Source organism: Gallinula chloropus (assembly GCF_964237585.1).
Source record: "Gallinula chloropus genome assembly, chromosome: 2".
Lineage (NCBI taxonomy): Eukaryota > Metazoa > Chordata > Aves > Gruiformes > Rallidae > Gallinula > Gallinula chloropus.
The window spans coordinates 163299845-163314171 of NC_140086.1; the positions used below are offsets into that span (position 1 = coordinate 163299845).

General features: G+C 54.8%; 1 protein-coding gene across 1 annotated transcript in view; it reads right to left on the reverse strand.

Moving 5' to 3' along the window:
* MAP4 (microtubule associated protein 4) overlaps positions 1-14327 on the reverse strand; it is a gene marked incomplete at its 5' end in the record, with an annotated part of 93120 nt that overhangs the window by 9020 nt on the left and 69773 nt on the right. Inside the window, 6 exons of the mRNA XM_084260130.1 lie at positions 586-678; positions 5060-5379; positions 5525-5584; positions 9067-9238; positions 11468-11677; positions 12589-12689. Coding sequence (XP_084116256.1) covers positions 586-678; positions 5060-5379; positions 5525-5584; positions 9067-9238; positions 11468-11677; positions 12589-12689 — 956 coding nt within the window. The remainder of the gene's footprint in view (positions 1-585; positions 679-5059; positions 5380-5524; positions 5585-9066; positions 9239-11467; positions 11678-12588; positions 12690-14327) is intronic.

A 14327-nucleotide genomic window follows, 5' to 3' on the forward strand; every position in this document is an offset into this window, starting at 1 on the left:
TGCTGCCCAGGATACCAGTAACCTTTAGATTTAGAAATTGATCTCAGCTCAAATATTAAATCCTGGAGCCTTTTCCTCCTCCTCTTTCTTGTGAAATAAGAAGTGAAATGAATCTGGCTCGGGCCGGCTCTATCAGCCAACGAAGAGTTCCACTCAGGCCGGCTGTATCTGAGCTCCACACACTTCTAGGCCCCAATTAATTTAATCTAAAAGCCGTCTGACATCTGAAACAGGTCAGCAGGCTGATGAGGTACCTCCACTGATCACAGAGGGGGATCTATCCTGGGGTCAGCACATCCTGCTGAACACCAGGGCCTGATCAGGGCCTGAACACCGCGTAGGGCACGCAAGAAGCAGCTCAGGTGTATTCATGGTGGGATGAAACAGAACACACACACGTTCAAGCTGGCATCCCATGGGCAAAAAATTAATATCACAGATTCTCCAGCCTACATCATTTCCAGAAGCCCTGAAACTCCTTTGTGCCTTTCTGCCCCAACACAGCATTCGTAGGACTGACACGTACAACCACAGTACAAGAGGAGGAGTTAGTAGAAAGACAGCTTGCCCAGAGCCCATACTTACATTCCCACCTCCAGGGACATGCTTAATATTGTCCTTGGAACCACACTTGGATTGAACATGGCTGTAGTTCGCTTTTTTGGAGACTATCTGGACCTGGAACGTTACAGAATGGAAAACAACACAAGGGAAGGACTGGTTAGAGTTGTCATACGGCAGGTTGGAGTGGACGCTCTAACGCGGTGGGTAGACACGGAGTTGTGTTACACTCAATCCAACTTCAGTGTTAGGTGTGAAAGCGACTGAGGAGAGTGAGAAACAGAAGTGAACGAATCGAGAGGCTGCACAGACAGTGTTAGTGTGAGAGCGCAAGCGCTAACGTGAAGGCCGCACCATCGGATCTTCTATGGGTCAGCCTGCCTTCAGCTACCTCCCCTGGGGAGCTTCCTGGGAGCACTGTGGCCAGAGCTGCCCCAGAGCAGGGAGAGACCCAGCTCAGCTGCCACCTCCCTCCACAGATCAGAGCTGTGGGGTCTCCACTCCCAACAACGCTACGAGCTGCTCCGTGTCCCCACTCGACTTCCACCCGCCCGCCTTGGCTCCCATCGTGGGCAAAACCTCCAGGCAGTAAAGCCTGGGCTAAGAAACAATTCCAGTGAAGGCTGTTAAACCTTCAGGTTAACTTTAACCAATGAGTTTTCCCTTAATGGAATTGTTCCTCCTTGACACTGAAATGACTGGGAACGTTCCGGAAGGACTGTGCTGAGCGAGCTTCCGCTGGCAGAGGCGGTAACCGAGTTAGTGCAGCAGCTCGTGTTTACAGAGGTTAGTTACACCACCAGCTTAGCCCTGGAGTTATTTTACACAGCACAGAAGGTGGCAGAAGCTATTGGAGAGAACATTCTAGATGGAGGCGGCAAATTGGAAGCACAAAAGGAAGCAGGAGGATGCTCTCCTGTGAACAGGTTCCCAAAGCTCCGTAGCCGGCCCAGAAAGGCTGCCGTGGGCGCCGCGGCAGCTCCGAAGTGCCACGGCATCTGGTAACACTTCACTGACTCCTCCAGAGGGACAGTCCCTGTCTGGCTGTTAACCTGATCACACCGAGTTAAAGCAGCACAGGGCACTCCTGCCTCACCAGCCAGCCTGGCCCTGAACACCCCCAGGGACGGGGCACCCACCCCCTCTCTGGGCAGCCCCTTCCAGCCCCTCCCCACTCTCTCTGCAAAGAACTTCCCCCCAGTCTCTCCTCTCCCCCTTCCCTCCTCCAGCTTCACTCCAGCCCCCTTGTCCTGCCAGTCTCTGCCCTTCCCAGGAGCTGATTCCCCTCCTGTTCCTGGGGTCCCTTCAGGGACGGGGAGGCTGCACTGAGGTCCCCCCACAGCCTTCTCTTCTCCAGGCTGACCCAGCCCAGCTCCCTCAGCCTCTCTCCCTAGGGGAGCTGCTCCAGCCCTCTGAGCATCCCCGGGGCTCCTCTGACCCCTCTCCAACAGCCCCACATCTTCCTTGTGTTGGGCCCCAGCTCTGGACACAGGACTCCAGCTGGGGAGGGCAGAGCAGAGAGGGACAATCCCCTCCCTGTCCCTGCTGCCCCCCCTCTGCTGATGGAGCCCAGGATCCCATCGCCCTTCCCAGCTGCAGGAGCCTCTGCTGCCTCATGTGAAGTGTCTCATCCCCCAGGACACCCAGGTCCTTCTCAGCAAGGCTGCTCTCCAGGGGCTCCTCTCCCAGGCATCAGGCCTGGCTACCCCCAGAGTGACAACAGGTAAAACACTGGTGTGCAGAAGGTACCTCTGACCACACAGAACTGAGACCAGCTCAGGGTTCACAAAGAGAGAGTCGGGCAGAGTGTCCATGCGAGGACCGGTGACGCTGACAGGAGAGAGCAGGAGAGCTGAAGAGAAGGGAAGGTGACTCAAAATGGAAATGTTTCCCTTCATCTCCCCCAGAGAAAAGTCTGAAACAAACTCACTTTCCCATTGGGCTGCCTGGGGACACCCTCTTTTGATACGGTTGCTTTAGCAGCAGCTGGTTTAGAGCCCACACTGGGTTCAGACCTTCGCGCAGCAGCGGCTGATTCTGGTTTTTTCTCTATTTTCCCCTAGATGGAGACAAATGGGTGATTTCAACCAGCACAAGCAAACGTGTGGGCAGGAGAACTGGAGAACACAGGCTGCCTGGGTGAGCTCAGCCGCATGGATAACCCCGGAGAACCTCCTATGTGTTGCCAAGGCACAACCCTGTGCCCGGGAATAGCAGGACTAAGGGATCTGGGGGGGCAGCAGCACTTGGACACAGGTTGAAACGGGCACCCTGGGGTCATAAAGCACTAAGGAAGTTCTCCAGTGCTCAGGAAGTTCGTGGGTGCCCTTCAGCAGGCTCTGCCCCAGCAGACACGATGGCAGCTCTCCAGGTGACCCCAGTACATTATATTCTGTCCCCCCCAAAACAGCCAACCCTGATCTTTGAGGACCCCAGGAGCAGTGCAGACCCACGTCCTTCACGTGCAGGAGGCAACCCCATCCACTGGCCAATCCCTTTGCCCTGGAGCTGTTGGAGCTCCACTGGGTACAGACGTGGTGAGGTTCTGCTTCCCACCTCACACCCACACGGCGACTGACTCAGCCTTGACATCAGTGGCTGACAGAGGTTTTCACTGCAGCAAGGCCCTGGCACAGGGGGAGCTGGAGAGGGGCTGGTGCCCAGGGCAGGGAGGGCCAGGCCCAGGGGAACGGCCTTCAGCTGCAGGAGGGGGATGGAGAGGGGCTGGGGGGCAGGAATCCTTCCTGGGGAGGGGGGAGGCCCTGGCACAGGGTGCCCAGAGGAGCTGGGGCTGCCCTGGGACCCCTGGCAGGGTTCAAGGCTGGGTTGGATGGGGCTGGGGGCACCCTGGGCTGGGGGGGGTGTCCCTGCCCGTGGCAGGGAGGCTCTGGGGGGGGGGGGGGGCTGAGGGCCCACCCACACCATCTGTGACAGGCAGGTGGATCCAGTTAATCCAGAGCAGAAATCTGAGGGAAAATTTACAGGTTTTTAGAAACAGATCAGCAACTACCTGAGAATTCCTGTTGGAGCAGCTGGGGTTCTGCTCACCTAGACCCAGGTGAGTGCAGCAGAACTCGTGGGCTTTTGGGGGTGGTCAGTGTAGATCCTGTATTTCACTGCCCTCCCAGCAACAGGATGGTTGACTAAACCAAACCCCAGCACTCCTAAAGCATCCTCAGGCTCTACAAACACCCCAGCGTGAGCAAGGCTACAAACAGGACAAGTGTCCTGAAAGGACAACTCTTCAGATTTAAGGATTCCATGGAAATATTCAGAGGATTAAGGACAATTTCAACCCAGGAATCGAATCCCTTGAACTGACACAACGTTTTCCTTTCTGGCCCAGCAGCAGCTTTCCAAAACCCCCACTCAGTCCCAAGCTATGACACATCAATGGGTCACTCTCCAGCCTCCTCTCACGTTTTCCAGCAGATTCAGTTTTGGGGAGCAGGGGGGGTTGTGTCCTCTGGAGATTGAAGCTCTGAGGACCAGGCTGTGAGGCTGTACAAGTAAGATACTCATAGCACTGAAGGATGGATCGATGCTGCATGGATGCTGCCTGTGACATGCACCCCTGACTTCAACATGAAGGCTCCTGGCTGTTCATCCACCTCAGTGAGGGGTAAGTGGGGTGAGTTGTTCCACTGGGTGAGAATTAAAGCTGCCAGCTCGTTTGGGTGGGTGAAGATGTGTCTGTCTGGTATACAACACCCAGAGAAGCTTTCACCCAATTATTTGTGCCCTCAGAAGAGGGCTACAGGCGTCCCCCCAGCCCCTCACCGCCTGCACGGCTGATACTCCTGGTGAAGGTGGAATTTAAGCCTGTTACTGACTGTGAGCCCTGGGTTTTCTCTATGTATGTGCTGTTCTCTACAGCTCCTCCACCACTGCCTTCTCCTGCTACCTGAGGTTAGGGAAGAGCAGCCCAGACAGAGACACTTCATCCCAGCTCCAGTCCCCATCCCTAGCCCTGCTGCTGGGGAACTTGCTCCTGAATCCTGGAATCCCAGACTGGTCTGGGTTGGGAGGGACCCCAAGGGTCCCAGAGCTCCAACCCCCTGCCACAGGCAGGGCCACCAACCTCCAGGCCTGGAGCTACACAAGGACATCTGAATCCAGATCTCCTGTGTGCTATTCCACCTTGAGTTCAACAGACTCAATTCCTCTACTCAAAGGCAGAGGCTTGGAATAGAGGTGAGGTTTTTGACCTTCCAACACCAACCAGTTCCTACAGCAGGACACACAGCAGAGTTAACTGGCACGGCAGCGTTTGGCTGCCAGGGACGACCCATGAAGGCTCTGAAGGCCTCTGAAGGTTCCCTTCCCTGCCACTGCCTTGTGAATGAACCAAGAACCCAAAGAGGAGCTCTGCAGAGCATCAAACAAGAAGAGCAGTGAGGATACAGCCACCAAAATCAGCAGAGAGCCCCCCTAACGCTTCAGAGCCGCAGTTCCCAAGCGCACACACCACCGAGGCACCGCGATGGGTGGGGCTTACCTTGCCCCCACCAGGCTGATGCTTGATGTTGTCTGTGGAGCCGATTTTGGAACGTACATTCTTCAGATCAGGAGCAGAAACGCTGCTGGTGGGGCGAGGCGGCTTGGTGGCAACGCTGGGCTTAGTGGCAGCCTTGGTAGTTGGTTTCTTAGCGTCGGCGGTTGCGGTCGTGGTTGAGGTTGTGGTGGGTTTGGTTGTAGTGGGCTTGGGTTTGGGGCGGCTGGTGGCTGCTCCAGGTAGAGCAGGAGTGGTGGTGGTGGGAGTGGTGGTACTGGTCTTCACGGTGTTCCCAGCAGCGCTCTTCGGGCGGCTCACATCCGCTGTGACAGCAATAATGGGAGGGAAAGGGAGGAAGAGAAGACGGGTCAGATGCCAGATGAACATCCTCAGAGCCCTGAAGATGTGCAGGGAAACACAGCCCCCAGCAAGGAGGAGTTGATGTAGATGGAAAGGGGACAAAGTTACCTGATGGTGACTTTGCAGTGGTCTTCTTTGCCTCCACAGGCTTGGTGTCAGTCTTGATAGCTGCCCAATGCAAAACAGGACCATTAGTATTTCGGGGAAGGGGCGCTGGGTTGCACAGGTGAGAAGTCTGGAGTCCCAGCACAGCTTTCCCAGGAGTCTGGGGACTCTCCACAGCTCCTCATGTACCCACAGCCCCCATCGCTCAGGGGTTGAACAAAGCACCTCAAGACCTGGAGCTCCATCCCAAGACCTGGCTGGGATGACAGCAAGTCTCATGTGTGTTTTCCAGCCAAAGGGCTGGTTCAGCCCCTGGTTGCACCACACACCCGACGTGGGGTTGGCATTTTAGGTCTGAGAAGAACTTTCTGAATCCTTATTTCACTCCCACCCTAATTTAATTCCTTTAAACCCCCCAACCCAAATCCCTTTTCTCTACTAAACAGCAAACACAAAGCCATGTTTGTCCATCTACAGCCTCAGCGTTACCCCTGGATCAGTTCTAACCAACACCAGACATCACTGCACGTATTCCAAGCCCTCTTCTACTTGGATAAACCCAAAAATCAATCAACAGACTGAACTGCACCGCTGGGCAAACACCAACGATCACTACCTGATTACATTCCACACAGACAGAGGACACGCCAAAGCAGAAGCGTGTCTGTGAGTCTCAGAGCAGAAAAAAACCCCAAAGTTCATCAAGGAAAAAGCATGGAGAAGAATATAAAGAGAACCTCATTGGAAAGAGCTCTTTGAGAACGAAATGCCAGCCTTTGTACTAGCAGTGATGGACAACTTTGGCTAAAACCTGCTTCAAGAGTCCAGGGGAGGCTATGGAGATGCTGAAGGGCCTGGAGCATCTCCCATGCCAGGAAAGGCTGAGGGAGCTGGGGCTGTTCAGCCTGGAGAGAAGCAGCCTGAGAGGGGATCTGATCAATGGTTGCCTTTCTCTGGACATGCTCCAGGACCTCCATGTCCTTCTCGGAGTGAGAGGCCCAGAACTGGACACAGTAATTAATACTAAACCCTTTTAACAAAGGTCCCATCAAACCAACCTCAGCCCTGTTCCCTGAGACCACAGCTTGAACTGGGCAAACCATACAGACAGGACCAACGTGGGTTTGCAGGGATAGGAAGGTTGTTTTTATGGGGAGAGGGGGAACTGGAGAGAAAAGAAATCAGAAGAAGATAACTGAGCTCCACACAGCCCGTGGGTCTCATGGAGCTGAGAAAGTGGCTGACATTCAATACCTGAAACCATTTAGTTTCAAAACCATCCAGTTTCAAAACCATTCAGTTTCAAAACCAGGCACGATTCACCCACTGGGAAATGGGGAGAATGACTGAACATCTGAGCACACCACAGGGGTGTGACCATGAGGAAGTGAGAGTGCCTCTGAGCAGATGTCCTCCTGAGGTACCACCTTCAGACAGACACTTCATCTCAGTGCTCCACAACGAGAACCTAACCCCGGGCCAGAAGAGGTCCAGGTCTCCACCACCTCTGTCTGTGAGCTACCTCAAGATGCACATGCTCTACCCAAGCAGAACCACTAGCCTTTGGCTAGTTGTGACCCCCTTTGGCCCCCACCACGCTGTTCCCCATCTAGCACACCCTTGCATTCTCCTCCTGCCTTCTCCCCCCTCCGCGCTTCCTCTGTGCGTTTCCAGACCCAGAGAAAACAGCTCCAGCTCCTGATGGAGGTTCTCCAGCTGACCTCATCCCTGCCTCGCCCACCCAGTTCTCCCTGTTCTCTGGCACCGGCCCAGCGCCCTCGCTGGTGCCGCCCAAGCCTCTTCCTCTGTACATCCTGCCACTTGGAACAACCTGCCGGCGTCTCTGCATCGCTGACTCCGTCTCCTTTCAAATGCCATCAGCAAACACGTCTTTCTTTGTCTCTCCAGCTTGGAAGGAGACATTAACTGAACTCATTAAAGCCCATCAGGCATTCCAGGCTCTGGTTTGAATACGAGACCACACGAAATTCATCTCACAGGGATGTCCAGAGGATCAGATCAGACACGTGGCTGTCGGGAAGCGCAGCGCTTCCTCTCACCAGGATTAATTATATCCTGGAGCTGCAAGCACGGAGGGTACATCTACCCTGAGATATCCCAGCACAGTTACATCACCACTCTGCTGTCGGGGAAGAGGGGTTATGGATTCCTGCCCTGGGGACAACAGGGTGGCCATGAGCCTGCAGTGTGCCCGGGGGGCCAGGAAGGCCAAGGGCATCCTGGCTTGTGTCAGAGCCAGCGTGGCCACAGGGCCAGGGCAGGGCTTGTGCCCCTGGGCTGGGCACTGGGGAGGCTGCAGCTGGAGTGCTGGGTCCAGTTGTGGGCCCCTGAGTCCCAGCAGGAGCTGGAGGTCCTGGAGCGTGTCCAGAGAAGGGCAACCAGGCTGGGGAAGGGGCTGGAGAGCAGCAAAGCTTGCGAGGAGCGGCTGAGGGAGCTGGGGGTGCTGAGCCTGGAGCAGAGGAGGCTGAGGGGAGCCCTTCTCCCCCCTGCCCTGCCCTGCCCTGCCCTGCCCTGGCAGGAGGGTGCAGAGAGGTGGGCGATGGTCTCTGCAGTCAGGGGCCAGGAGCTGGGCCGAGGGGCAATGGGCTCAAGCTGCCCCAGGGCAGGGTCAGCTCAGCTGGGAGGGCAAAGTTCTTCCCTGGCAGAGTTGTGGGGCTGTGGCACAGGCTGCCCAGGGACGGGCTGAGTCCCCAGCCCTGGGGGTGTTTAACAGAGGGGAGATGAGGTGCTCAGGGAGCTGGGTCAGCACAGGACAGGGATGGTTGGACTCCACGGGCTTAAAGGGCTTTTCCAACCTGGGGACTCTGGGATTCTGATGAAGCTGATGTGACTTCAACTCTGTATTCTTCCCGTATCAGTAAAAAACCTCCCCAATTATTCAATTATTCAACCAGTCTTGTTTTTCGGAGGGACTTCCTCAAGTGCTTCACATCCTCTTTGGAGGTTTGCTCCTCCCAAGTTCCAGACTGGTTTTAGCCTTGATTCCAACTACTACGATGGCAACACACAGAGGCAAGAGCATCCTTTTTCTTAACCCAAGCATGTTGGGTAATTGCATGAACCCTGAATCACACCGAGCTGATCCAAGTTGGCCTTGAAGGTCATTCGGATCTCTTCTTGGAAGAGCAAAAAGGTTTGACCTTCAGTCCCTGTGCCTTGACACAGGATCCTGTCTTCTGTCCTATTAAAAGGGTTGAGATTCCAGCTCCCACTAAGCTCCAAATCAATTCCCACCTGACAGCAAGGCCAGTTCACACCTCAGCAGCTTCTCCCAAGCTGTGATATTTCAAAGGACCAACCTTTTATTAATTCTTCTTAGTTTTGGGGGTTTCTTTTCTTTTGAACCTGAAGATCACAAACTTGCTCCTTAGGAGACTAATTTTAATTATCAGATGGGGCCAAGGAATAACCTAAACACCCACAATAAAGCAGTGAGCGTAGCAGAGGACACAAGAAAGATGTCTACACAAACAGAAACCAGCAGCTGGCTCCAAAAAGACAGGGAAAACCAAGGGACAACTCACATGTTGGCCTCTTGGGAGGAGACGTAGCCGTGTTCTTCGCAGCCGCAGCGACGGGCGATGCCGCCGTGGTCTTGGCAGTGGCAGAGGTGCTCCTGACGGTCGCTTTAGGAGTGGTGGATGTTGGAGCCTTTGAAAGGGAGGTCCTCTTCTCCACGGTCTTTGTGTCTGCAACCTGGAAATGAAGAGGGGATGTTAAAACCAGCATCTCACTGGGGGTCTCTTCAGAGGGTTCTCCAACAGCTAAAATAGTCTGAAATGAATTGGAATTGTTTCAGCTCTTAAAAATGTAAAACTAGGGAGTGCTGTGATATTATAGAATCATAGACTGGTTTGTATTGGGAGGGACCCCAAGGGTCCCAGAGCTCCAACCCCCTGCCACAGGCAGGGCCACCAACCTCCAGGCCTGGAGCTACACAAGGGTGCCCAGGGCCCCAGCCAACCTGGCCTGGAACACCCCCAGGGACGGGGCACCCACCCCCTCTCTGGGCAGCCCCTTCCAGCCCCTCACCACTCTCTCTGCACAGAACTTCCCCCCAGTCTCTCCTCTCCCCCTTCCCTCCTCCAGCTTCACTCCAGCCCCTTGTCCTGCCAGTCTCTGCCCTTCCCAAGAGCTGATTCCCCTCCTGTTCCTGGGGTCCCTTCAGGGACGGGGAGGCTGCACTGAGGTCCCCCCACAGCCTTCTCTTCTCCAGGCTGACCCAGCCCAGCTCCCTCAGCCTCTCTCCCTAGGGGAGCTGCTCCAGCCCTTGGCTCATCTTTATGTCTCTATATGTTATACCACAGGAGATTAAAAGCAGAATTAAGGGATGCTGAAGGGAGTGACTCTGGTCAGTGTGGGGCACAGAGCACCGACCCTGCTGGGTATCAGTCTTCCTCCAGATCTGCTCCAGCACGTCTGTGCCAAGGGGACTCTGCTTTCTGAACAACATGGAAAGCTCCACTCATGATACTTCTGGGAGAGATTTCTCTCCTTCAGGAGTGGAAATGTTTCCTAAGCTGAGGAGAAACGTGTTAAAACCCCGTGGAGCTGAGAACTGGTGTCTGGTTCATTCCTCACTTGGGAATCTGTTTCATCCCTGGTACGTCAGTGGACTGTGAAGTGACTGAGCTCTCAGGTATTAAAACACGGAGCCAGCGCATGGGAACAGCGGGATGAGATGAGGATTCCATCAGAAAGGGGTTCTGAGTCATGGAAACACGTCAACTAAGCTGCTGATGCTGGTTCCCAGCTCAAGTCCAGGCTTACCCTGAGCTTCACAGGCTCTTTGTCGCTGTAGTTTGGTCCCAAACACACTCACACACAGTGATTTCAGCTTCTGTGTGTAGCAGCAACCCCAGAGCTTGGACAGCAACGGGGAGCCACTGGAACAGGTGTTTGCATTTGGACTTCTTCCTCCACCCAGCAGGTGAACCCCAGGAAAACTCATGGGGCATCTCCCACATTGTCACCCTTCCTCAGCTTTATGATGCCCACAAGTCTCCTTTTATTGGGGAATCCCAATAAATCCCCAGCATCTCCAGTGTATTGTCACCTTCCCACAGTTCCTCCCCAGGGCCAGACACCCTAATGAGGATACAGCCAGAGTCTCCAAAGTGATCCTTCCCTCCATCAATCTCAGCATTGCAGCTCTCTATTCACTCTTCCTGTGCTCCTGTCTGGATTTAAGAGTTACCTGGTGTCTGTAGGGTATGGACACTTGAAACATCCTCCTCCCTTAGTATTGGGAAGACATAATGACTTATCTCATGTACTTCATGACTCTCACAAGGGAAGTCGGGGTAAAAGAGTCAAGACTTCTCCTCTGTGGTGATGCAATTAAATGCTTGGGCTCCAACAGGAGTAGCTGCAGCTCTCATAACATGGGGGATCATCTCAATCTTCACAGAACCCCAGAATGTCAGGGGTTGGAAGGGACCTTCAAAGCTCATCCAGTCCCACCCTTGCCAGAGCAGGGTCACCTAGGTTAGGGTACACAGGAATGCATCCAGGATCATGGGGTTTGGATGTCTCCAGAGAAGGAGACTCTCCAGCCTCTCTGGGCAGCCTGGCCCAGGGCTCCAGCACCCTCCCAGGGACAAAGTTCCTCCTGACATTCCCATGGAGCTTCCTCTGCTCCAGCTGCACCCGCTGCCCCTTGTCCTGTCGCTGCCACCCCTGAGCAGAGCCTGGCTCTGGCCTCCTGACTCTCACCCTGTGCACACTGACAGACAGTGATGAGCTCACCCCTCAGCCTCCTCCTCTCCAGGCTCAAGAGCCCCAGCTCCCTCAGCCTCTCCTCCCCAGGAACCCATTCCCTCCCACAATCAACCCTAGACCCCAGCTTTGACTGCTGGCTGAGACACCCAGCACGTTACCACGGGGCTCCAGAGCTCCCCCCACAGAAGGCTGCTGGTCCCTTACCTTTGGCTTAGTCTCTTTTGGAGTCAGGGAGGGCCGTGCAGCACCGGTGGCCGGGCGCTTAGCGGCAGTGGCCGAAGGAGCACCTGCTGTAGGGCTGGAGGGCTTTTTGTTTGGGCCAGGCGTGGCAGAGGCTGGCCGTTTGGGGCTGGTAGCGGGCAGGGGCCGGGTTTTCGGCGCGGCGGGCTTGGTAGATGATGTGGATGCAGGAGGCTTTATGGGGGTTTGGTCAGAAAGCAAAATCCAGGATAAAAACAAAGAAAGAAACAAAAAAACACAACGAAAAACGCATCGTAAACCAAAAAAAAACCCAAAAACCCCAAGCACATCAGAACCCAGAACTCCTGAGCTGCAGCAACGCAAAGATGAGGTTTGAAGCGCAACAGAACTGACCCCACTGTCTGTTTTCTGAGCGTGACAAAGGCCAGTGTGGAGGAGCAGGGCAGTGCTGCCTTCAGAGCCCACTCCCGAGCTCCCCTGGGACTCAAAGCCAAGAGGATTTAGGCCAGAGACACCTAAAGCACCAGAAGAGATCGCTGCTGAAGCTGGGAGTAGGAATCGGGGTGCTGCTGGGGCCCAGGCCTGAGTGCAGGACACAGGGCGTCGCTCTCCAGTCACATCCACACAAATCCTCATCCCATCCAACTCCCACAGCCTCCCAGGGGATGGGGAACCCCCCTGCTCACATCACAGCTCGGAGAATTTAGGGTGGCTTTTTCCCAGGGATGCCAGCTGCTGAAAGCAGGTGTCTCTCCAAGGGGACACCATCAGATCTTGGAGCACTAATTGCACCACAAATTAACGTGCTGGAGAGCATCAGCCTGGCAGAAGTGTTCTCATGCCTGTTTACACCACCGATACCATCCAAGTGCCAATTTAACAGTGCTTTAAATCAAGCTCAATCAATCAAAACCAGGGTTATTAAAGCCACTTTTGGTCACAGGGCCACCAGTCCGTTAGCAGCTCCGTGAGGGGATGTCACAGCTGCGGTGAAACGCCCACACACAGCCGCTCAGAGAACAGAACTCGTGTTGCCATGGCTAAGAAGCAGGTGAGAAATTAAGAACCAGAGGGAAAATTAAGAACCAGAGGAGAGAAGAGGCTGGAGGTGCAAGGACACCTACCTTGGTCTTCTTCTCAGGGCTGGGAGGAAGCTCTTTGTTGGGAGGTGTTGTGATATCGTTCCCCGTCACGGCTTCAGCTGGTTTGGTGTCTTCTGGCTTTGCTGGGGGGGAACAAGGGGGAAAGGAAGGGAGACTTTGTAACTTGGAGGGGTTTAAATACTGATTTTTGGGTTAGCTTGCTGGTACTGACCACAAGGAGGAGGAGGAGGCAGAACTGAGGTTGCAGGATGGCTGTTTATTATGGGAAACGCCCCCCAGCCCCGAACGCCTGTGGGAAGCAAGACCTGCCCCAGGGGCAGGGTCATCCTGGCACCACCAGCACCCATCTCCAGTGCTGCTCTGGAGGGAAAACAAAGGTGAACGAAGCCTCCAGGGTAATTAAACCAGCAAACCTCCCCATCTCTCTGAAGGGAGCTGGATCACTCACAGGGAAGGTCCCACAGCACAGAGGGAACATGGAAACCTCCTTCCAACGTGTGCCAACCCTACCGACCCTCGTTAGCGTGGCAGTCACCGTGCCACACCAAGCCAGGTCCAGCACCAGAGGGAGGAGAAGTCCTGCCCTCCAAAGCAAACCATCCCACTGAACATCCCCTGAGCAGCAGCTGCACCAGCTGCCAGGAGGCTGTGCTGCCATCCAGTGAGAGCTGGGCAGGGAGGGACCTGCTGGGGTTCAACCAGGGCACGGGCAGGGTCCTGCACCCAGGTGGGAACCACCCCCGGCACCAGGACAGGGAACTGAGAAACCCCTGAGGGGTGGGCTCAGGAGGAGGGGTCAGGCTGTGTTCAGGGGGGCCCAGGGACAGGCCAAGGGGCCGTGGGCACAGACTGGAGCAGAGGAAGTTCCCCCTGAGCCTGAGGAGGAACTTGTGTGCTGGGAGGGTGGCAGAGCCCTGGGCCAGGCTGCCCAGAGAGGTTGGGGAGTCTCCCTCCATCTCTGGAGCCATCCCAACCCCTGATCCTGGGCGCTGTCCTGTGCAGCTTGAGGGGACCTTGCTCTGGGGGGGTTGGATGGGGTGATCTGCAGAGGCCCCTCCAACCCCACCAGCCTGGGGCTCTGTGCTATCACAGCATCCACTCTGCAGCATGAATTCCTCTGCCCACGGAACCTAACACAGCTCCTCAAAACAATGCAGCTTCCAAAACATCAGGATTTAAGGTCCCTCCATCCTTCTGAACTTACAGGAAAGAACTTAAAGTTCCCATTGTCATTATGGGCTGCTCTACAAGAAATCTGGAGTGAGTAACTTCAAAGCATGAGATCACCAGGGAGGACACAAAGGTTCTACAGGACAAATGGGGTTGTTTTAAATGTGAGGGGAAACAGAGCATCACCAGGCTGCAGGTCAGAGGTTGAGAGAGTCATCAGTAGTAATAATAAGAAGAAGAAGAAGAGGAAGAGGAAGAAGAGGAAGAAGCAGCAGCAGCAGAAGTAGCAGCAGAAGAAAAAGAAGATAAAGAAGAAGAAAAATAATAATAAGAAAAATAAGGAGAAGAAAAAGAAGAAGAAAAAAAAAGAAGAATGTGATGGTGATGATGATGATGATGATAACCCAGGAGAGCTGGGAACTTCCCTATATCAGACAACAGGACCCTCACCCAGGTTCCACCTGGGACACAAGCCTGAGAGACTACAGCAGGACAGCTTTGCTTTGTGCCCCCTGAATTTGGGCACCAGCCCTTTGCTTCCATTCACTGTTTAATTATGAGGCACCCAGAGCAGGGAGCTGCCTGGGAAG